At 51.6% G+C, this 21,784-nt stretch overlaps 2 protein-coding genes across 3 annotated transcripts; both read right to left on the bottom strand.

Annotated features, from left to right (window-relative positions):
- On the bottom strand, positions 1-12,736 carry LOC134476420 (caskin-1-like). 2 transcript variants are annotated; one of them, XM_063250379.1, is made up of 2 exons: positions 7,089-12,736; positions 1-3,219 (listed from the first exon to the last, which is right to left on the bottom strand). In XM_063250379.1, exons 1-2 carry the CDS (start codon positions 8,017-8,019, stop codon positions 3,119-3,121), a joined length of 1,032 nt encoding a protein of 343 aa, XP_063106449.1. In that variant the 5' UTR covers positions 8,020-12,736; the 3' UTR covers positions 1-3,118. The 2 variants fall into 2 exon arrangements, with proteins under 2 accessions (XP_063106449.1, XP_063106448.1); XM_063250378.1 differs by lacking the exon at positions 7,089-12,736 and adding an exon at positions 3,715-6,528.
- A 410-nt stretch (positions 12,737-13,146) lies between these two features.
- Positions 13,147-21,483, bottom strand: Nes (nestin). Its single transcript, XM_003475394.3, has 4 exons — positions 20,561-21,483; positions 19,494-19,618; positions 18,014-18,087; positions 13,147-17,764 (listed from the first exon to the last, which is right to left on the bottom strand). Exons 1-4 carry the CDS (start codon positions 21,341-21,343, stop codon positions 13,608-13,610), a joined length of 5,139 nt encoding a protein of 1,712 aa, XP_003475442.1. The 5' UTR covers positions 21,344-21,483; the 3' UTR covers positions 13,147-13,607.
- Positions 21,484-21,784: the final 301 nt, after the last annotated feature.

Below are 21,784 nucleotides of genomic sequence, written 5' to 3'. Positions count from 1 at the left end.
TTAAGTGGCAAAGGCTTTATTGAGCCAGTCCTGGCGGCACAGTCTCTCCTAGATCAAACCAAAGACTGCGCGCCCAAGACTGGGGAAAGGGGTTTTTAAAAGTAAGGGAAAGTGGGGAGGAAACCTGTAAGGCCATTAAACCTGTTGACCCGCATCTGGAAACTGTATTGCTGTCCACTTAGCTCTGACAGTCCCGGGAGTTCCTGGTGTTGCTCAAATTACTCCCATCCTGCAGACTGACATTATCTCAGAGTGGCACATCTGCAGCAATATTTGGGGAAGAAAGTGGAGAGTTAATTATCCTAGGACAGCTTGTCTTCGCCAGTGAGTGCGAAGGGGTCACGAGTTATGAGATGCTGGAACTTAAGTTTTACAAAGATCTGATATCTAACCCATTGGTACATACAGAACAAAAGGAAAGCACCGATCGGGGTTTGGGCCACAGTATTTCCCGGTAATTTCTTTGAAGCTAAACAGTTCTTAAAATTGGGGCAGGCTCATTTTATGACAGATCATCACCAGGTCGGGGAGAGGTCACCAGAAACCCAAATTCTTTATGGCCCAGATAGGTGGGTGGGGGGAGGCAATAAGGCGCGCTACAGAACAGGAAAACGGCGAGTATCTATCTTGTGGGAAGAGTAACTAAGGTTAGGTAAAAAGGTTAAACTCATGGGCAAATCTCCCTGCATATAAACACACTACTTCAAACAATGTGTAAATTAGTGGGCCTTCTTGTCTTCTTTAGTTCTTTAGCGAAGACTAGAGGCGCCTACCCGTGATTAACAGCCCTTGTTAGCTTGTTTTAGCACCACTCTTCTTGTTTGTAGAGGGCCGCTCCGTGATTAACATTTCAATTAAGTGAAATTCTTGCAATTCTTTACAGGGGAGAGTATTGCTCAACATATCAATTGGGTCACTTAACATATCAGTTAAGAAAAGAAAACATTTAGTAAGCCGCGGTACAGGTTTGCTATAATACACAAAATGATGAAGCTACTTTCTTAGAGTACAACATTCCCCTCTGATGTTGTGACTTCTGGGCCAAATCCTTGGCCGTACTTAAGGTCTGCTGGGGACAAGCTCATACGCTTGTTGCCTGACCATCATTAATTTTATACTTTGTACCTGACGCTTGACATATGCAGTCAGCCTATTTACTATGCAGGGGCCCAAAGTGGCTAGCACTAGAATCACAATGATAGGACCGGCTACGGTCGCTATTATGTTGGTTATCCACGGTGGGAAGGAGAACATTTGCTCCGCCCACCCTAGAGCTCCTTGTCTTAGTCTCTCTCTTTCTTGTATGCCTCTTTGGAGTTCCGCTAAGTTTTGTCTAACTACCCCAGACTTATTGGCGTACAAGCAGCATTGCTCTCCCAGGGCCAAGCACAGTCCTCCTTTTTCAGCAAGCAAGAGGTCTAGTCCTCTGCGATTTTGGAGAGCTACTTCAGCTAATGAGTCCATTGAACTCTCTAAGGCCTCAATAGCATTTTGGACTCTTTTTATTTCTTCATCTACCTGTTGAGATAGCATATTGTATTGGTGTATGCTAACTCCCATGGACGCAGCACTCATCCCGAGGGCTGAGAATACACTGATCCCAGCCATAATAGGGAGGGCTGGACTTCTCTTATTGATCTGGTGACTGGCTGAGATGAGAGCCCGGTTCCCTTCTTCCTCGGAGTGCCAGTAGATTCTAGGCAGAACCTGGGTTAGTACACACACCTCATCCTGGTCAACAACGAACTTTTTTGAAATCATACAAGGGAACCATCCTGAAGTACAAGCCCACCAATGGCTGGCCGGGGCTATTAGGGGAGTAGCGTCACCAGCTCCTGTGATGCGATAAGAGTGAGAAAGGTCGCAATACTCAGGGGCTGTGTGGCTAAAATGATATATGCAGGTACCAGTTATCCCCTCTAAACTGGTGCCTTTCCATAGCGATTGGGGAAGGAGCATTTTGCATCTAGAGGGATCGGAGGCTAGTTTATCAGTGACCGTGATGTAGCCCTCATAGAAGGTTGCATCGAGGTTGGATCGAGGCTAGGCACTCTAATCTCTATCCAGTACGGGATGCCCCCTTCCCCCCTCCATTTACACAGCTTTATCTGGGGCTGGTCTGTGTGGTAAATGCTCCCATTGTATGTGGCCTCAGTCACTTTAGTCGTCGGAGTGTGCCTCCGGGGTCGACTGAGTGGGAAATTAATGGGTGCCTTCTGAGTGGGGGCTGTCACTGGGCGGCGTCCTCTCCTGTAAATGACTACAGGAGGCTTTCTAGGTGGCTTGTATAAGATATTGATACTAATTCCAGGATCATGTCCAGATTTATAAATTTTAACAGCGTAAGTAAGTCCCTGCCCCAGCCACCTAAAATCCGTTGGATTTAGAAAGGTCAGCTGGACTGGGTTACAAGTATAAACACCATAACAGTTTTTGTTTCCTATGTACTTGACAGCGAGATACTTTTCAGAGTTATAGTATCCATCTAGGCCTCCTGTGACACATGACCACGAATAACAATATTGATGTTTTGGATCGGAGGCACAGTACACATTATAATTGGGGTCAGGCTGGTTTTTAGGACATACATACAGGGATGCCTGCTTGAGTTGGAACATAACTTGCAGAGCTTTAGGCCCACGGCCCGAGCAGAGGTTACGGTGGACCGACCCACCTACCCTGCCAGTTGGGCTGTCATCATTAATTATTATCCCATTGAAAAGTATACATAGGTCAATGGTGACTTGATTTATCGTGCCTTTAGCTCTCCCTAGTTCCCTTTTAGTTTTCTCGTCTGAAACAATCCAGTCCCCATTCCCGGGGTTTACAATTATAATCGAGCACCAAGCCAAATACCATAGTACAGACATAATTTTATGGCTGAGAGTCCTTTACAAACTTTAACTTTAATGGGTTACCAGTCCGTTGTACTGTCCATCGGGGACCCTTTTCGTCGTCTGTAGCTTCCAGTGGTTTGACTTGTGTGTGGTGGATCCACGCAGTCTTTCCTGCTACCTTGACGGAGGTGGGAGTGCTGAGCACCACGGTGAACGGTCCCTCCCAGCGCGGCTCAAGCGAATCCCGGTGGTGTCGTCGCACCAGGACCGACGTTCCTGGCTCAATTGACGCTTGGGGCAGCGTTCCCAAGGGGGGGTTCGGATGTTTTTGTCTGAACAGCCGGTGAATTGAGGTCAGTACAGGCTGGAGACTCTGTAAGGACTTAATGAGATCTTGGTTAGTTACTTCGGCTAATTTGTCTTCTGACAACTTAGGAACTATAGGTGGGGGTCTCCCGAACATAGCCTCAAAGGGGGAGATCCCAGAAATATATGGGGTGCATCTGGCCCTCAGCAATGCAAAGGGAAGAAGGCTCACCCAATTGTCACCAGTTTCTAAAGACAGCTTAGTCAAAGCGTCCTTAATGGTCCGGTTCATGCGCTCTACTTGTCCCGAGCTTTGTGGCCGATAGGCACAATGGAGTTTCCAACTGATTTTCAATACTTGGGCTAACTTTTGAGTAACTTGGGCTATAAAAGCCGGGCCATTGTCGGACCCCATTGATAATGGGAGGCCAAATCGGGGTATAATCTCATGTAGTAGCTTTTTAACTATAACCAGGGCTGACTCAGACTTAGTGGGGAAGGCCTCTACCCAGCCAGTGAATGTGTCTACCATCACCAGGAGATAGCGGTGTCCCTGCAAGCCAGGTTTTACCATATCCGTGAAGTCCACTTCCCAGTGTTCTCCTGGGGAGGTTCCTCGATACCGGGTGGTTTCCAGTGGAGGTTTCCTGGTTGGGTTGACCAACAAACACTGTGGACATCTAGAGCTCAGAGAGGCAGTTAGTTTGGAGAGCTTTGGAATGAAAAATCGATCTCTGAACAATTCTGCTAGTTTAGTTCCTCCTAAATGAGTAGCCTGATGAGCTTGCTGCAAAAGCTCTCGTCCTAGTGCTTCGGGTAACAGCACTCGCTTGTCGGGCAGCTGATACCAGCCCCCTGGAGTGCGGGGTTTGGCTCCAAGTTGAGATGCTAGCTGTAAATCTGTCTTCGAATAAACAGGCTCTGACAAGGCTTGAGGGACTAGCATCAGGGCAGTCATTTCCTCTGCAGGCCCCTCTGATGTGGTTGCTATTTTTCGGGCAGCCTGATCGGCCAAATTGTTTCCTATGATGATGGGGTCATCTCCCACTTGGTGTGCCTTGCAATGAATAATAGCGACTTGCTGAGGTAGCCAGACAGCTGCTAGCAAGTCTAGGATCTGTGGGGCATTTTTAATCTTAGTCCCGGCCGAGGTCAAGAGACCGCGTTCATGGTAAATAGCTCCATGTACATGTACAGTAGCAAAAGCATATCTGCTGTCTGTGTAGATGTTTACCCTCTTTCCTGAGGCTAGCTTTAATGCCTCTGTCAGAGCAATGAGCTCTGCCTTTTGGGCAGAAGTGCCAGGCTCTAACTGCTTAGCCCAGAGTACCTCTTTCTCGGTGGTCACTGCTGCGCCGGCCACTCGCCTCCCGTCCTGAATGAAACTGCTTCCGTCGGTGAAATAATTGTAAGCGTCCTTAAAAGGCTGGTCGGTTAGATCAGCTCGCAAGTTCTGCTGTAACTCGAGAATGTCAGCACACTCATGGAGAGGCATCTGTTGGTTTTCTGGGTTATCGTCGGGCATGAGAGTGGCTGGGTTTAGAGCTGAGGAGGTCTTGAAAACTACTGATTCTGGGTCTAGAAGCAAGGCCTGATAGTGTAGAATTCTGGCATTTGAAAGCCATTTTTCTGGGGGGGTTTTAATAAGAGTCTCTAGGCTGTGGGAGGTTACCACAGAAATCTTTTGTCCAAAAGTGAGCTTCTTAGCCTCTTTGAGTAGCATTGCCACAGCGGCCAAAATTCTCAGGCACGGAGGCCACCCTCCTGCCACTGGGTCGAGTCTTTTAGAAAGATAGGCTATAGGTCTCTTCCAAGGGCCAATATCTTGAGTCAGAACCCCTTTTGCTATGCCTCTGAGTTCATCTACGAACAAGGTGAAGGGTTTAGTAACATCAGGGAGCCCCAGGGCTGGAGCCTCAGTCAGAGCTCGCTTGAGCTGTTGGAAAGCCTGCTCGCACTCATCTGTCCAGTCGAGCGACTTTTGAGTCTCTCCCTTTAAAGAGTCATACAATGGGCGAGCGATTTCAGTAAAGTTTAGAATCCATAGTCTGCAGTATCCGACAGCTCCCAGAAACTCCCGCACCTGTTTCTTAGTTTCTGGGGATGGGATTTGTAATATGGCCTGGATTCTTTCTTTTGATAAAGTCCTCTTTCCTTCTTGTAATTTATAGCCCAGGTAAGTCATGGCCTGGCGACACAGTTGAGCCTTTTTAGCCGAGACTTTATAGCCTAATCGTCCCAAAGTCTTTAACAACTCCTCAGTTGCCTCTTGACATGTTTCTAGGGACGTTGAGGCTATCAACAAATCATCTACATATTGAAGGAGCACTATCTCGGGGTGTTCCTCTCTAAATCCTAAGAGATCTCTTGCTAACGCCTCGTCAAAAAGGGTGGGAGAGTTCTTGTAGCCCTGAGGTAAACGTGTCCAGGTCAGCTGTTCCTTTACCCCTGTATCTGGGTCAGTCCACTCGAAGGCAAATAGGGGTTGACTCACCGGAGCAAGAGGCAGGGTGAAGAAGGCATCCTTCAAGTCCAGGACAGAGTACCAGGTGTTCTCCGGATTAAGGAGGCTGAGCAGGGTGTAAGGATTTGGCACTGTTGGGTGTAGAGTCAGCACTCGTCTATTAACCTCTCGGAGATCCTGTACAGGGCGATAGTCATTCGTCCCCGGTTTCTGAACTGGGAGCAAGGGCGAGTTCCAGGGAGAGACACAAGGAATGAGAATATTATTGTCTCTTAGTCTCTGTATGTGGACTTTAATTCCTTTCCGGGCTTGCAGGCTTATTGGGTATTGCCTTAAGCAGATGGGGCGTGCCTGAGGCAAGAGTTCTACCACATGGGGGACTTGGTTGACTGCTAGCCCTGGAGGGTTGTTTTCTGCCCAGACTTCTGGAATCTCCTGTTTCCATTTGTTCAGCAGTTCTAATTCTAAGTCAGTCCGTGACAACTCGGGTGCACCAGACAAACTTCCCAGCAGGCGGTAACTTTCTCCTTCTGGGACAAGAGCCAACACTCTAATACCCTCTGATTTTGAGGGGGTATCAGTCCCTAGCTTCAGTCTAGGTTCATTCGTAACAAAGTCAATTTGCACCTGTAATTTATGTAGAAGGTCCCGCCCTAAAAGGGGATCCGGGCACTCAGGGACCCAGAGAAAATCATGTTGGACCAGTCTATGTCCAGGTCGAGCCAGACTAGCTGTCACCTTTGGGTACGATTTTCGGCCCCCTGTAGCTCCTATCACATTGACAGATTGCTTGGTCAGTTTTCCTAATGGTTGAGTCAGCACAGAATAGGTAGCTCCTGTATCGACTAGGAAGTCCACCGGTTGCCCCCCCACTTGGAGAGTTATCCGGGGCTCGGGGGGTGGCGGCGAGCCCTGACCTCCTCATTTCTGAGACAACAGGGCCTTAGTCTCTCGTTCTGTCTTAGGCTTTAACTTTGGACAATCCTTACGCCAATGTCCCATCTCCTTACAGTACGCACATTGCTCTTTGTCTAGAGGAGGTCGCTTACCTCGAGCTTCCTTTTTCCTAGGGTTAGCTGACCTCTTGGCTTCTTTTTCGCAAAGTAATTCCAGTACTTTAGTCATCCTTTTGGTTGTTGTTTCTTGCAAGGTTTCCCTATTGTTGAAAACCTTTTGTGCGACCTCGACCAACTGGCTGAGAGGCATTCCCTCGAATCCCTCAAGCTTTTGTAACTTTCTCCTAATATCAGGGGCCGACTGGGACACGAAAGCAATATTAATTGCTCGTGCGTTCTCGGGTGCCATCGGATTGATTGGAGTATATAATCTATAGGTCTCTAAAAGGCGCTCTAAGAACACCGCTGGAGACTCATCGGCTAACTGCTGCACTGCACTCACTCGGGAAAGGTTGGTGGGCTTCTTAGCAGCCGCACGAAGTGCATCTAAGAGCCTCAGGCGATACTCATCGAGAGCCTTCTTACCTGCATCCGTGTTAGGGTCCCACTCGGGTCGGGAGGAGGGGAACAAGTGCTCAATTCGTTGCCGATCAGTGGATGGAGATCCATCCGGTTCTCGGACTCCCTTTTGCCCCAAAGCGCAGATTCGCATCCTTTCCTCAGCCGTGAAAAGGATGCGTAAGATCTGCTGGCAGTCATCCCAAGTGGGAAGGTGGGTGGAGAAAACAGACTCTATAAGGCTAATCAGAGATTCTGGGTCCTTCGAGAAAGGGGGGTTCTGACTTTTCCAGTTATAGAGGTCAGAGAAAGAAAAGGGGGTGTACACAAACATGGAGCCCCCACTCGGGGCTGGGACCTCCCGCAGAGGACACAGTGGCGCTGCCTCGTGGCCCTGTTCCAGAGGTCCCTCTGGTCGAGCGTGGCGGCGGGTTCGAATGGGCCGAGGCGGGGAGGGCGAGGTGGAGTCAGGTTGTGGCTCAGGGGCAGGATACGGGGGAGGGGGTAAGGGAAGGATGTCTAGCGGGTCGGAGAAGTCTTCGCTCGGAGGTAAGACTGGAGGTGCGTTGGGCTTGGAGGTCTCCTCTTCAGCCTTGGATTTCGGTTTGAGGGCTGCTAGGACTCCATTCGGAAGTGGCTCAATCCAAGGGGGAGCATCATAGATTGTATCTATCCAAGCCTGGATATAGACAATCTGATCGGGGTGAGCGGGGGGCCCAAATACATACTGGCGGACCGCTCGAGCTGTCTCCATATCAAAGGACCCAAAAGGGGGCCAGACTCCTTGGGTCCCCAGGGGCCACTCCTGTGTGACAAAGGTTGTTAGTCTGGCTTTGCGAACCCTTTCCCCATATCTCCCACCTCGCCTCTGGAATTCTTTAAAGTGGTCAATGACAAGGCTAAGGGGAGTGCTGGGAACAGATTCGTTCCGACCCATAATGGACTCGTTCTGACCCATAGCTGGTGGTGTCGCTGGTTTTGCTGGAAAAAAAACTTAAAAGGCAAAGTTAGGGTTAAACAGAAAAACTACAGAGACTAGGCAAACGGTCGGAATCACCTTTGCCCACTCCGAATTCCAGGAAGGAGCTCCTAAGAAAGAAGGCTCTGTTAGAGTTAGGTGACCAAAAAGGGGAACAATTAGAACAAATGAACACACAGACCGACACACAAGACGAGACAGGACAAGACAAGCTGCAGCAGAATGGCCTTTGCTCAAAAATTAGTCAAATTTTGGGATCTGGAGGAATTAACAAATTTAACTAATGAAGTGGTTCCCCACCCAGGCGGAGTCACAAATGGCAAAAACCAATTGACTTCATCCTCGGGGGCTTCACTTCCCAAATTAAGGGCGTCCCCTTCCGAACGGAGTGGTTCCTCACCCGGGGCAGATTCACAGATGGACAGAATTTGTCCGACAAACCAACTGACTCTGTCCTCGGGTGGTTCCCACTCCCAAATTGAGGGCGTCCCCTCAAAATTACAAATTGACCGCGGCCCAAACAAAACCTCCAGAGCACTTACTTTCAGATGTTCGGAAATGAGTCTGGAGTCTTGCTTCCATCCAGGGCGAGCCCCCAAATGTTATAACGTGGGCCCCGGTATAAAGTCCACGGAAACAAGAGTCCAAAACTTAAGTGGCAAAGGCTTTATTGAGCCAGTCCTGGCGGCACAGTCTCTCCTAGATCAAACCAAAGACTGCGCGCCCAAGACTGGGGAAAGGGGTTTTTAAAAGTAAGGGAAAGTGGGGAGGAAACCTGTAAGGCCATTAAACCTGTTGACCCGCATCTGGAAACTGTATTGCTGTCCACTTAGCTCTGACAGTCCCGGGAGTTCCTGGTGTTGCTCAAATTACTCCCATCCTGCAGACTGACATTATCTCAGAGTGGCACATCTGCAGCAATATTTGGGGAAGAAAGTGGAGAGTTAATTATCCTAGGACAGCTTGTCTTCGCCAGTGAGTGCGAAGGGGTCACGAGTTATGAGATGCTGGAACTTAAGTTTTACAAAGATCTGATATCTAACCCATTGGTACATACAGAACAAAAGGAAAGCACCGATCGGGGTTTGGGCCACAGTATTTCCCGGTAATTTCTTTGAAGCTAAACAGTTCTTAAAATTGGGGCAGGCTCATTTTATGACAGATCATCACCAGGTCGGGGAGAGGTCACCAGAAACCCAAATTCTTTATGGCCCAGATAGGTGGGTGGGGGGAGGCAATAAGGCGCGCTACAGAACAGGAAAACGGCGAGTATCTATCTTGTGGGAAGAGTAACTAAGGTTAGGTAAAAAGGTTAAACTCATGGGCAAATCTCCCTGCATATAAACACACTACTTCAAACAATGTGTAAATTAGTGGGCCTTCTTGTCTTCTTTAGTTCTTTAGCGAAGACTAGAGGCGCCTACCCGTGATTAACAGCCCTTGTTAGCTTGTTTTAGCACCACTCTTCTTGTTTGTAGAGGGCCGCTCCGTGATTAACATTTCAATTAAGTGAAATTCTTGCAATTCTTTACAGGGGAGAGTATTGCTCAACATATCAATTGGGTCACTTAACATATCAGTTAAGAAAAGAAAACATTTAGTAAGCCGCGGTACAGGTTTGCTATAATACACAAAATGATGAAGCTACTTTCTTAGAGTACAACATTTCCCATATCCTGAGACCCCACTTCCCTTCCCTCCATTCCCTGCCCCACTGCCCGATGCCTGGGTCTCTAGGTACCCTGCAGGCTGGATCCGGCCTCTCCTCATGCAGCAGCAGCAGCAGCGCAGCAGCAGATTTTGTAAAAAACCTATCTTCGCCTCTACCCACAACCTTGGAAGCCCCGTTCCTCTTCGGAGGTGGTCATGGTTTCCTCCACTACTGACCCTCTGCCTGCCTGGCTTGTCTCCTTCACCTTCTAGCCACCCAGTCAGCTTCTTTCTGTCCCTCAGAGGCCTTATGCTGTCCCCTGCCTGCCCTTCCCAAACTCCCCACCCAGGTTAGTGGAGGGTGTTGCTCTATCTCCTGTAATTCAAGGTGCTTCTCTGTTTTCTCCCCGACCTCTTTTTTTTTTTTTTTTTTTTTTTTTTTTTTTTTAATAGAATTAGCAGGATGAGGGCGAGGGTCTGTCTCAGCAGCATAGCACCTGACTGGCTAGCCTAGGGTCCTGAATTTGATTCCCAGTACCAAAAATAAATAAATGCAATCAGCATACATTTGATGGGCTGGGGATTTAGCTCAGCGGCATAAGCACGTGCCTTGCAAGCAGGTGGTTGTGAGTTTGATCCTCGGTACTGATTTAAAAAAAAAAGCATATGTTTGTGATACATAATAAACACATTCATTGTAGGGAACAAATACTCATCTTGATCCCCTTTACTTCTCTTCCTCCACTGCCCCCCATCTTTTCCTATCTTTACAGTCAGTCTGCTTCCTTGTTTTCAAATATGATTTCCACTTAGAAGTCTGCTCAGTCAGTAGGTAATAGTTCCTACATCATGAAATTTATTATTTGTTCCTGGATTCCTAAGGCTCACTTAGTACATGACACATAGTAGATGCTTAGTAAACAGCTGTTGGAGGGGCAGGCATGGTTGCACATGCCTATAATCACAGCACTTGGAAGGCTGAGGCAGAAAGATGGCCATGACTTTGAGGTCAGCTTCATAATGAGTCCTTATCTCAAAAAAAAATTAGCTGTTGAAAAATGGCAATTGTTGGGCTGGGGATTTAGCTCAGTGGCATAAGTGCCTGCCTGGCAAGCACAAGGTCATGAGTTCGATCCTTGGTACCGCAAAAAAAAAAAAAAAAAAAAAAAGAAAGAAAGAAAGAAAAAAGAAAAATGGCAATCGCTCCTCTTCTGACAACCAGGAATATACTCTTGCTGCATGGAAGGTTTACCACTTCTAAGGCTACCACATCTACTGTACTGTACACCCACTTTAAGAATATCCTCACTCCTGAGCCTGGGTTGTAGCACTGGTCTGTAATTCTAGCACTCTGGGAGATTGAGACAGGAGCATCACATGTTTGAGCCCAACCCGGACGACTTAGCAATTTAATGAGACTTTGTCTCAAAATTTAAAAAATAAAAATAAAATGGGCTCAGGATGTACCATAGTACAAAGGCTCTGAGTTCAACCCCCAGTACCACAATAGTTTTGTTTTTTTTTTTTTTTTAAGTCCTCTTCTGTCTAATTTACATCCCTCTATTTTGGATTACTGACAGCAATGGCCAGTTTGGGTGATGCTGTGACGGGCGTGGGCTCTGTGTGGAGGCAGGAAGGTCAGCCGGCACAGAGAATGACTACTTGACTCAGCCTCTGTTTTCGGCCCTCGCCCAAGGCCTGGGTGCTTCCGTCCCATTAAAGAAGCCAGAAATGGGCCTTACTGGCCTGCATGCCTCAAAGCCTAGTGCGATCAGAAAGGGCCTTGTTAGCAGTGAGTATAGGAAGGGGAGAGTGGAGGACTGGGCTGCCAGAAGGTTCCGGATCTCTGGGGCGGGTGTGGGACAGCGCCCAGGTACCCTGGCCAGAGAACAGGCATGGAGCCAGAGGAGCCCCAATTCTCTCTCCTTAGTTTAACCCACCCCAGCCCACAGAGAGGAAGAGCTTGCTCCCAGCTGTTGGAGACCAGAAGATATAAAATAATCTTTTACTACATTAGGGACCAGGCTCTGTGACAGTGGTCCTGTGGTCCGTGCAAGGGACAGTGAGTTTACAAATAGCTACATGCTCTCTGGCCTTGTTAGGAAGCTCATATTTACAGCCTCTTAAGACAAGGTAATATCTACACAAAACACAGGCATCCAGGGGAAGAACCTTTACTTCTTCTGTTTCTTAGTTACTAATACAAACTGGCAACACTAGAGAGATCGATCAGTCAGTCCACTAGAGGTGAACTCCTCTGATCCTCTCTTATACCAAAAAGAATTGTCTTTTGTCTTTCCTTATTCCCTACCCTTCTCCCCCCAGGTATCTGGGGGTCTGATGGGTCCCCCTCACCCTGCACCGGCCTCTTACCACCAGTCCCCAGTGTAGAACACTGCTTGGCAGCCCCTCCCACCCTCTGGGATATCTAGGGGTCTCCAGCTCTTTTTCTTATCGGTACCAGGGATTGAACTCAAGACTGCTTGCTTGCAAGGCAGGCACTTATGCCACTGAGCTAAATCACCAGCCACCCCCTCCTCCAGCTCTTTTTCCCTGCAGAGCCTGCAGAGGAGTGGTTTCTATTTGTGCGTCCTCAATTCAAAACCTCAGGCCCCACCTCCCACAGGATTTCTTCAACCTTGTCCTTCACAGGGACCCCAGACCTCCTGGGAAGCGGGGAAGGGGAGAGAAGTAGAGGCCTGGGGCAGGAGTGCAGAGTCTGTTGGCCTTTCACACAGAGACCCCTCACTCCACGCTCCCATCTGACACCTCCCTGTCCCTTTCCTCCCTGCTCCTGTGTCTGCCATGAAGAAAATCCTATTCAGATCTGAGGAAGATCTAGCGAACCTTTTAGAGATGAGTGCCCAACCCAACTGCAAGCCCAAGCCCATTTATTTGTCTACAATTAAACTGAGTACAGATACATACCCTAGCAACTTTTGTCTTAAAAGAAAAACAGTAACAGGCCTGTTGTGGGTTCACCTTCATGGTCTAGAGGAGCTAGAGACTCTCCCTCACCCAGCCTGCTCTCAAGGCCACCAGCTCGTCCTGCCCACCCTCCCTCCCAGCAGTTATGCTGACCTGAGGCTACAAACAGACCCCTGGACCCCTCTCTGACCTGGACCCCCACGCTCTCCAGTCAGTCATCACAAGCCAGACAACTGTTTGGGTTTGGAGACAAGGGAGCTTATTATTCTGGCGACAATGAGGTCATGTGAGGGTAGGGGCGGCCCAAAGCCTGGCTCCCCTGTAATCAGCGATGTGGGTAGATGATGATGGGACTAGATTCTAGCCCTTCTGCAGGCACCAAGGTCACCTGGGTTGGCCCCCCTAGTCCACCCTTGTTCCTCTGTGGTGCCCCAGGGGGCATCCCCTTCTATACTGGTTCCCTTATTCCGCTTCTGTGCTGACCTGAGGAGGGTCCTGAATCTGAGTGCAGGAAGAAAGAGTCCAGACTTCTGTAGGCAGAGGCATGAATTTATTCAAGCATGGATGAGCCAGACAAGGCCACTACATGGCTAAGACAAGGGGGTCAGGACACGGGGTACACCCTTCACCTCCATTAGCCACAGGCCAGACCTCCCCAAGGGTGGACCCTCCCCCAGCAGAGAGAACACTGCCTAGACTTTTCCCAGTGATGGAGAGTAGAGGAAAGGGAGCCTGGTACTACAGGGGTTCCATTGCATTAGCCTCTGGGTTGACGGAAGCATGCTGCCCTCAGGCAGAGTCCAAGGTTTTGTTCCTAGAACCTCCAATCTTAGAATAGCTCTTTTGCCACATGCCATTCCTCCTTAGCCAGCCAAGCTTCTCCCTCTCAGATGAAACCATGGGTCAAGAGATCACAAGTTAAGGGTGTCAACTCTGGAAGGGGGTGTTCTGGGGACAGCTCCCCCAGATCCTGTGTCTAGGAGCTTGCTCTAGTCTTCCCCAGAGGACCAGGAGTCTCCATCTCCTTCCCTCAGATTGAACTTTAGGAACTGGCTTGGGCCTAGGTGCACAGGAGCCCCTGCCCAAGGCGTCTTCAGGGCAACCCCTTCCTCCACCTGTGAGGAGGCCCCTTGATCCCCATTGGGGGGCTCTGGGGTTCCATGCCCCTCTCCCCTGGACTGCTCTAGCCCATTCATTGCCCTCCCACTTGTGTTCTCTGACTTTTCTTCCAAGTTTGGATCCCCATTGATACTGTGGTTATCCCCTGGGCCTGTGTCCTCCACAGTCTCCAAAGGACCAGGGACTTGATCCTCCTCCCAGGGAGCAGAGTCAGACTCCTCTGAGCCAGAAGGCTCAGCACTATCCTGGGATTCGATCTCTGGGGCAGTCACAGGGACATCAACCATAGCCCCCTGCAAGCTGTCATTCCAGGGAACATTGATGCCCAGGGGTTCAGGTGCCAGGAGTGCCTCTCTCTGAGAGCTACTCAGGGTCTGCAGGCTTCCCACAGAGGACCCTGGCCCCCACTGCAAAGCCCCTGGCTCCTGCCCCTCCTCCCCCTCCTCCTCTGCCTCTTCCCCACTCTCTTCATCTGCAAACCCATCAGACTCCCCATCCCGATCCCAGACTGCAGGCTCCAGCAGTTGAGCCACTTGGCCTAGAGGTTCTACCACATTCTTGGGGCGCCCAGGAAGAGAAGCCTCTGTCTCTAGATCTTCAAATTCATCCGATAAGTCAGAGTCCTGACCACGATCGTCCTCCCCATCCTCCTCTTCTGAGGGTGGGCCAGGGACAGCAGGATCACAGCCCTCTTTCCTGGCCTCCCCCTGAGGGGAGGGTCTCTCTTCTCCTGCCATGTCCCACCCAGGGGATGAGGGCGACCTGAGGTACAGGCTCAGGGGAGTGGAGTCAGGCAAGGTTTCCCCAAGCTCATCCGCCTCACTTTCTGCTCTGCTCTCCTCTTCCTCCTCCTGGAGGTCCTCAGAAATCTCCTCAGGACCAAGCTCCTCCTGCTCACCCTCTACCTTTCCCAAGACTTCAGTCCTCCCTTTGAGCCCCCAGCCAGCCTCCTGGCCCGCCTCATTCTGGAGCTGGGTCCCAGAGGACTCTTCCACAATTAGGGTGGGTGCATGAGGTTCAGTGGGCCCCAGCACTGGTTGTGCATCTTGGGCATCCTCTGATCCCAAGGGCCTGGGCTGAGGGGCATCACTGGGGGACACCTCCTCCGTTCCCACACTAGCTTCAGGCTCTAGCTCCTCCCAGCCCTTGGGAGGCTCCCCAAGGTTCATGCTCCTGCTGGGCGGGTCAGAGAGTGCTGACTCCATGTGATCCTGCCCAGACCCTTCCAAGCCCTGAGCGCTCTCTGCCTCCAAATTGTCCTCCACTGGGGGTGACTGCCCTGTCTCCTGGAGGGCAGAGTGTGCCAGATCCTTCTGGTCCTCCAGCTCTCCTACCCCCTGTTCCAGACCCAGCTCAGCTCCTGCAGCAGACAGGCTCTTGACTGTCTCTGACTCCCAGGTGACCCCTAGAGAACCTTGGCCACTCTCTGGGCCTTCATCCTCATCTTCCTGCCGGGGCTCTGCCACCTCTGCCATTTCCTGGGAAGCTCCGAGGCCTGGGGCCCCCACTTCCTCTGGTGGCCCTTGAAGGTCCTGGGGGCCCTCAGCATTTCCATACCTATTGGCTCCCTCAGCTGAGTCCCTTTGCTCTTTGGGCTCAGGGGTACCGATGCTCCAGGCCTCTGCTGCTGAATTCCCATCCTGCTCCCTCAGGCCCAGCTCTGCCTCACCCTCATCTCCCACCTCCTCCCTGCTAGATGGGGCTTCCTGAGCCAGATCTTGATCCTCCATGGCTATATCCTCCCATATCTGCTGATTTTCAGACAGAGGTAATTCCTGTGTGTCTTTCAGAGACCTCAGTAACTCTTGATTCTCCCCATTCAGCAGGCTCCCTTCCGTTTCCAGATCTTTGTGAACTTCCTTCCCTGCCTCCTCTGGAGACCTCAAGTTCTGTAAGTTCCACTCACCTACAGGTCTCAGTCTTTCTTGTTTCTCTTTCTCTTGAGGGCTTAGCATCTCTTGATTTTCTTCCACAGACCCCAGTGTTTCTTGCATTTCCTTTTCTAAAGGTTTCACTGTCTCCCTATTCCTTTTTTCTAGAGACTGCAATGACTCTTCAGCTTCCGGAGACTTTAGCATTTCTAGGTCTTCTTCTGCAGACTTCAGTGACTCTAGGTTTTGTATGTCTGAAGATCTTACTGCCTCTGTACTCTCACCTTTCAGGGACTTGAATAACTCCTGATCCTCTTTTTCAAGAGATCGAACTGTCTCCTGTTCATTTCCAAGAGATTTCAGTGGCTCTGGATTCATCTTTTCTAGCAGTCTCATTGTCATTTGGCCTTCTTCCCCTGGAGCTCTCAGTGACTGCTGAGTCTCTTTTTCAAGAGTTTGCAGTGTCTCTTGGTCTTCTTCTAGAGAGTTCAGCAGCTCCTGATCACCTTTTTCTAGAGGCCTCATGATCTTTTGATCCTGTTCTTCCAGAGACTTCCATGGTTCCTGCTTCTCTTTTTCTAGAGGCCTCACATTCTTCTGGCCCTCTTCTAGACTCCACAATCGCTCCTCATTTTCTTTTTCTAGCGGTCTCATGGTCTTCTGGTCTTCTAGAGATCCCAGTGGTTCCTGCTTCTCTTTTTCTAGAGGTCTCACAGTATTCTCATCTTCTTCTACATACTTCAGCTGTTCCAGACTCTCTTTTTCTGAAGGTCTCATAGCCTTCTCTTCTTCCTCTTCTAGAGACCTCAGGGACTCCTGATTCTCTTTTTCTAGAGCTCCCACATTCCCTTGGTCTGCTGTTTCCAGAGACCTTAGAGACTCCTGATCCTCTTTTTCTAGAGTTCTCACAAATTTCTTATCCTCTTCCTCTAGAGACTTCAGTAACTCCTGTTTCTCTTTTTCTAAAGGTTTCACAGTCTTTCCATTCTCTTCTAAAAAGGTCAGTGGCTCTTGATTGTCTTTAGAGGTCTCATCTTCAAGATACTTCAGGGACTCCTGATTCTCATCTGGTAGAGATTTCCACATCTCCTGGTCCTCTACTTCTTGAGAGCTCAGTGGCTTTTGGGTCTCCTTTTCACACATTCTCAGTGCCTCTTCTAAGTTCTCCTCTTTTAGAGATCTCACTAGTTCTTGATTTCCCTTTCCTGGAAATAAAACAGTCTCTAGACTATCTTGGTGTTCCTTTTCCAAGGATTGCAATCTCTGTGAATTCTCTTTTCCTGTAGACTCAGGTAATTCAGTGATTTCCTTTTCTAGAGGTCTCTCTGCATCCATGTCTTTTTCTTCGAAAGACCTTACTTCTTGATTTTCTTTTTCTAGACTTAGTGTTTCTAGGTTCTCATCTTCTAAAGACTTCAGAAATTCCTGATCTTCTTTCTCTTGGGCCTCATGGCTTTGATTCTCCAGAGGCATCAGTGGCTGTTGAATCTCCTCTCCCAGAACCTTCAGGGTTTCTTTTTCCAGAGGCCCCTGGGAGTCCTGGATTTCCTTCATGTCCAGGTCTTCTCCTTCTTGCCATGTTTGCTGTTGCAAGCTGCTCACTACTTGGACCTCTATGGTTGTTTCTTTCTCTACCAGTCCCCGCATCTGCTCCTTACCTTCCTCCTGGGATACGCTAGATGTTCTGGACCACCTCAGTTCTCTGTCTTTTGCCTCTACACTGGGCTGGTCAGGGCTGAGGAGTTGGGTCAAGGAAGCCTGGTCTTCAGGGGACTGGCCTGGACTGGCCTCTTGCTGCTTGCTACCAGGTTCCTCCGGTCCTGGAAGGATGCCAGCAGTGGTTGCTTCCTGGGCTTCAGCCCACAGTGGCTCTGGAGCCTGCTGCCTTCCACTCTGCGGTGGTAGCAGGGAGCAAGGGTCATCCTGGGCTCTGGCCTCTGCAATTGCGGCAGGACAGGCAGCCTGAGGTGTGGGTGGAATAGGGGTGCTGGCTAAGGTGGGGGTACGGGCCTGGAGGAATTCCTGGCTCTTCAGAAAGGCTGGCACAGGTATCTGGAGCATGTTAGGCAAGGGGGAGCGGAAGGAAGTTGGGCTGAGGACAGGTCCCAGATGCTGACCCTCTGGGATCACAGGGAAATGCAGCTCCAGCTTGGGGTCTGGAAAGGCAGAGGCGGAGGAGACAATGTCAGTGGGTGCTGGCCTGGGTGGGGTGGAGAGCCAAGCAGGACTCACTTCTAGCAGGAGTGTCCAAAGGTGCTTCCCTGACTCCCTACAGCCCAGGCTGAGTGTGTTCAGTGTTGTTGGGGGTCAAGGAGTTAAAGACTTAGATTGATGCCTCTCAGGAAAGGTCTGTCTGGGCTGAAGGGCAAAGGGAGAGTTTCAGGGCACTTGGCCTTTCCTCTTACCCTGGAAGCTGAGAAAAGTCTTGGGACTGCCACCAGGTGTCTGCAGCCGGGAGTTCTCAGCCTCTAGGAGGGTCCTGGGGGGGAGGGAGGACAGCTGGGTTAGCCTTTGGCTCAGGGCCAGCAGGGGCAAGCTCAGGAACTCACTGCACATCCTGGCTCAGCAGGCTCTCTCTACATTTTTCCACCCACTGCATTTTCACCAAGATTACACAAAGCTACATGCATGCTGAAATCACAGTCACATACTCACAGACATCACACAAAGTCAATGGCACACTTGGGGACCTCACAGACACACTGCAATTCCCACACAGTCAGATGCAGTACCATCAGCGGCACACAAACACACACACAAGCTTAGTCTAGTCTCCTCCCCCACCCAGCCCAATGACCTCATCCTTGGGTGGGGGGCTGATTTTCATGCTAATCACTGCCTTTGTCCACACCGCCATCTGGAGGGTCTGGGAAGGAGGCTACTAAGGGAAATGGGAATTCTCTGGCTGTTCCCATGGGATGGGCCCCCTCCACTTTCCCCCAGGGCCCCCAGAGCTGGTGACAGACAAAAGCAAATGAATTCAGTCCCCTCTCTCCAAATCCTTTGCATGCCACACAACCCAGTGATGACATTCCTCAGGACCTGCCCAGAGCCTCCTCTCCTCTCTCCTTGGTTTGATTGGGGTTACCACCCTGTCTTGGAGGCCCAACAGGGCACAGAGGTCTTTGTTTCTATGCCCTCTGCCTTTTCTGCACGAATCTTAAGGAGAGGCCCTCTCCTAATAGCAGGTCTTGCCACAACTGCTGTCCTGCGGCTTGGTGTACTCAGCCCTCCGAGTTTCAAAGCCCCTTTCTTGGGCTTCATTGGTGGACACTCAGCCCAGTGTCCCAGAAGAGAGAGAACTTTGCTGAGGCCATGTAGTCAGTGAGAAGCAGCAGGAAAGGCAATCGGTGAGTGGGCAGAACCAAAAGTCTGGAGAGGAATCTGGCCCCATGATGTCAGGTTAGAAGGGGCTGTGGAAGTCATAAAGTCAACTCTCAACCTAGACAGGGCTGTTGCCAGGGGGCAAGTCAGTGTGACCACTCAGACCTGCAAGGTTGGCCAACCTTAAAGGATGCCCACCGTTATCACCCCTGGGTGTGTGCACACACAGGCTGCAGGTTCTCAGTCCCTTAGGGGAAAGGGTTGGATGCAGACACCCTATTTTTGATATATGTGCACCCCTCTCCTGAAACTGCCACACTCAGCAATGTCACTGCTCCTTGAAGGACTTCCTAGGAAAGGGACACTTTCTTCTCTTGTCATGAAGCCAAGGTGGGTACAGATGAAATGTGTCCTTGTGTGGAAGTGACCAGTTTAGTCACAAAAGCCAGTGGTGGCAGAGTTGCAACTACCTATGCCTCCAGGCCCCTTCAGCGGCAGAACCTCTGCCCCACATGTGTATGTACAACTGTGTTTGATGGGTAGGCTGGCTTCAGGCCATACCTGTATGTGGCCACCTCCAGGCTGAGAGACATCTTGAGGTGTGCCAGCTGCTGCCGGCCCTCCAGGACTTGGGCGATCTGGTTCTGCAGGCCCTGCTTCTCCTGCTCCAGAGCCTCCACGGCCAGCTGCAGGGCAAGCCAAATGGTCAGTAAAAACCACAGGGGGACCCTCCTGGGCCTGGCAATATCCCCCTGCTCCTTATTGACTTGTTTGTCCAACAGGCTGGGCCCCTGCTTCCCGGACCCCTCCTTGCCTGGGGAGCCTCTGCCAGGTCCCCAGATGAGAACAGGGGCCCTCTCAGCCCTCTCCCACACAGCCTTGCTGCTCTTTGGGATGCTGATTAAACAGTTGCATATGCTGCTGAGCATTCAGCTCCCACAGGAAGGGGGAGGTAAGGGAGGAGAGGAGATGGGTTACAGAAAGGAGAGGGAGAAAGTGGAAGCAGAAGGAAAAACCATTAATCAAGAGCCAGGAAGCCAAACAGCCCAGTCCCTTCCTTGTCTCCTCACACCTCCCACATCCCCCCACAGCTAAGTTCTGGAATATTCCTCTAAGGAGGGCAGTGGGGAGGGGCCTCAGCAAGACCTCTGTCTGGCCCTGTCAGGAAGCTATTTTCTCAGCTGTTGGGTCACATCTGCACAGTATGAAGGACAACAGCTGTCCCAGGCCTCTGAAATATGCTCCAGGGAGTGGGCAGCCATGACCTGGAACGGGGGCTGGGGGCCATTCATCTAATGGGGCCATCTAACCAGTTGTCTCTCCGCCCTGGACAACTGGTAGAGACTTGGAGATTCAGAGTGACCAAGCCCTGAACAAGCAAGCGCTGGGCAGTTCTGAGTTACAGGAGCCTAGGGAGGGCCTTTTCAGGACCGGCAGGTGCACGGAGGGCGTCAGGGGCTGTACATGCTGGGCGGGACCCCATCCTACCCACCTGCCCTGGACCAGGTGTGAAAGTCCAGGGCTTTGGGCCCTGGGCTGGGAGTTCTGAGCAGAGGCTCCTGAATGGAAAGTCCTTTCCCATAAAGTATCCTGGTGCCCGGTTGCAGCCAGGCCCGACACATCCTCACCTGGAACTTTTCGGTGGCTCGCAGCCGCTCTTGCCAGCGGTCCTCCAGCCTCTGCTCCAACGCTGCCCTGCGCTCCTGGAGGCCGCCGCGCTCGGCGCGGAGCTGCTGCAGCTCCAGGCGTCCTTCCCGGGCGCCCTGCATCGCGCGTCCCAGCCTCTCTCGGGCCTGGCCCAGCGACGACTCCAGGTGCGCCACGCGCTCCTGGTAGCCGCGCACTGCACCGCGCCACGCCTCGCCCAGCCGTCGGGCCAGCTCCTCCACCTCCGGGGCTGGCGCGGGGGGTCCGCGGGGTGGCGCAGGGCGGCGGGGTGTGCAAGCTACCTGCGCGTGCAGACTGGCGCGCTCTTCCTCGTGCGCCGCGCGCAGCGCCTCTAGCTCGCGCTCCAGATCTGCCGCTTGAGCGCTCAGCCAGTCCCGGGCCCGCTGCTCGGCCTCCACCGCGCGCCGGCTGCGCGCAGCCTCCTCGACCGAGCGTTCCCGGGCCATCCGCAGCTGCTGGCACCGGCCCGCCACACCTTCCAACTCGTCCGCCAGGCTGTCGCGCTGCACCTCAGCCGCATGCTTCTCCCGCCAGCGCTGGTCCACCAGGGCGCGCAAGGCAGCCAGCTTGCCGTCCGCTCCGGCCCGCCAGGAAGTGTCGCCGGACTGTGACCGGAGGCCCCCTAGCTCCGCGCTCAGCTGCGCGTTCTGCTCCTCCAGCGCCTTGACTCGGGCCAGGTAGGCCTCCAGGCGCCGGTTGAGCTCCCACAGCTGAAAGGACTCCTCTCCTACGCAGCCGTCCATGCTGCTCGATGGATCGCCAAGGGCAGATGGACGCCAGACGCCTGGAAAAAGCAGAGGCACTCGTAACTTTGGGCCGCAGAGAAGAGACCTGCGGGGACAATGACTAGGCGGAGCAGCCGAGCATCTGAGCCCGGGTCGGAGCGAGGCTATTCATACTCCCGCCAGCCGGGAGGCGAGGGGCGGGCCTAGGCTTAACCCGTTAGAGCCTGGGAGGGGCAGCTCCGTTCCTGGGTTCCCATCGCTTAGGCAAGCGGAACTGCACAAGAACCCAGAACCCGCTAAACCAAAGAACTCAGCCGGGCGTGGCGGTGCACGCACACCTGTGATCCCAGCATTCACAAGAGTAAGGCAGGAGGGGTCACAAGTTGGGGCCTGGCCTGGGTAATTTAGGAAGACCTTGTCTCAGAAAAGGAGGCAGGGGGCTAGGAATGTAGCTCACTC

The sequence above is a fragment of the Cavia porcellus genome, unplaced genomic scaffold (assembly GCF_034190915.1).
Source record: "Cavia porcellus strain 051 isolate PalLab524CR breed Dunkin Hartley unplaced genomic scaffold, mCavPor4.1 scaffold_6, whole genome shotgun sequence".
Taxonomy (NCBI): domain Eukaryota; kingdom Metazoa; phylum Chordata; class Mammalia; order Rodentia; family Caviidae; genus Cavia; species Cavia porcellus.
Note: the sequence above shows the minus strand (reverse complement) of the source record. Positions and strands in the feature narration are given on the sequence as shown.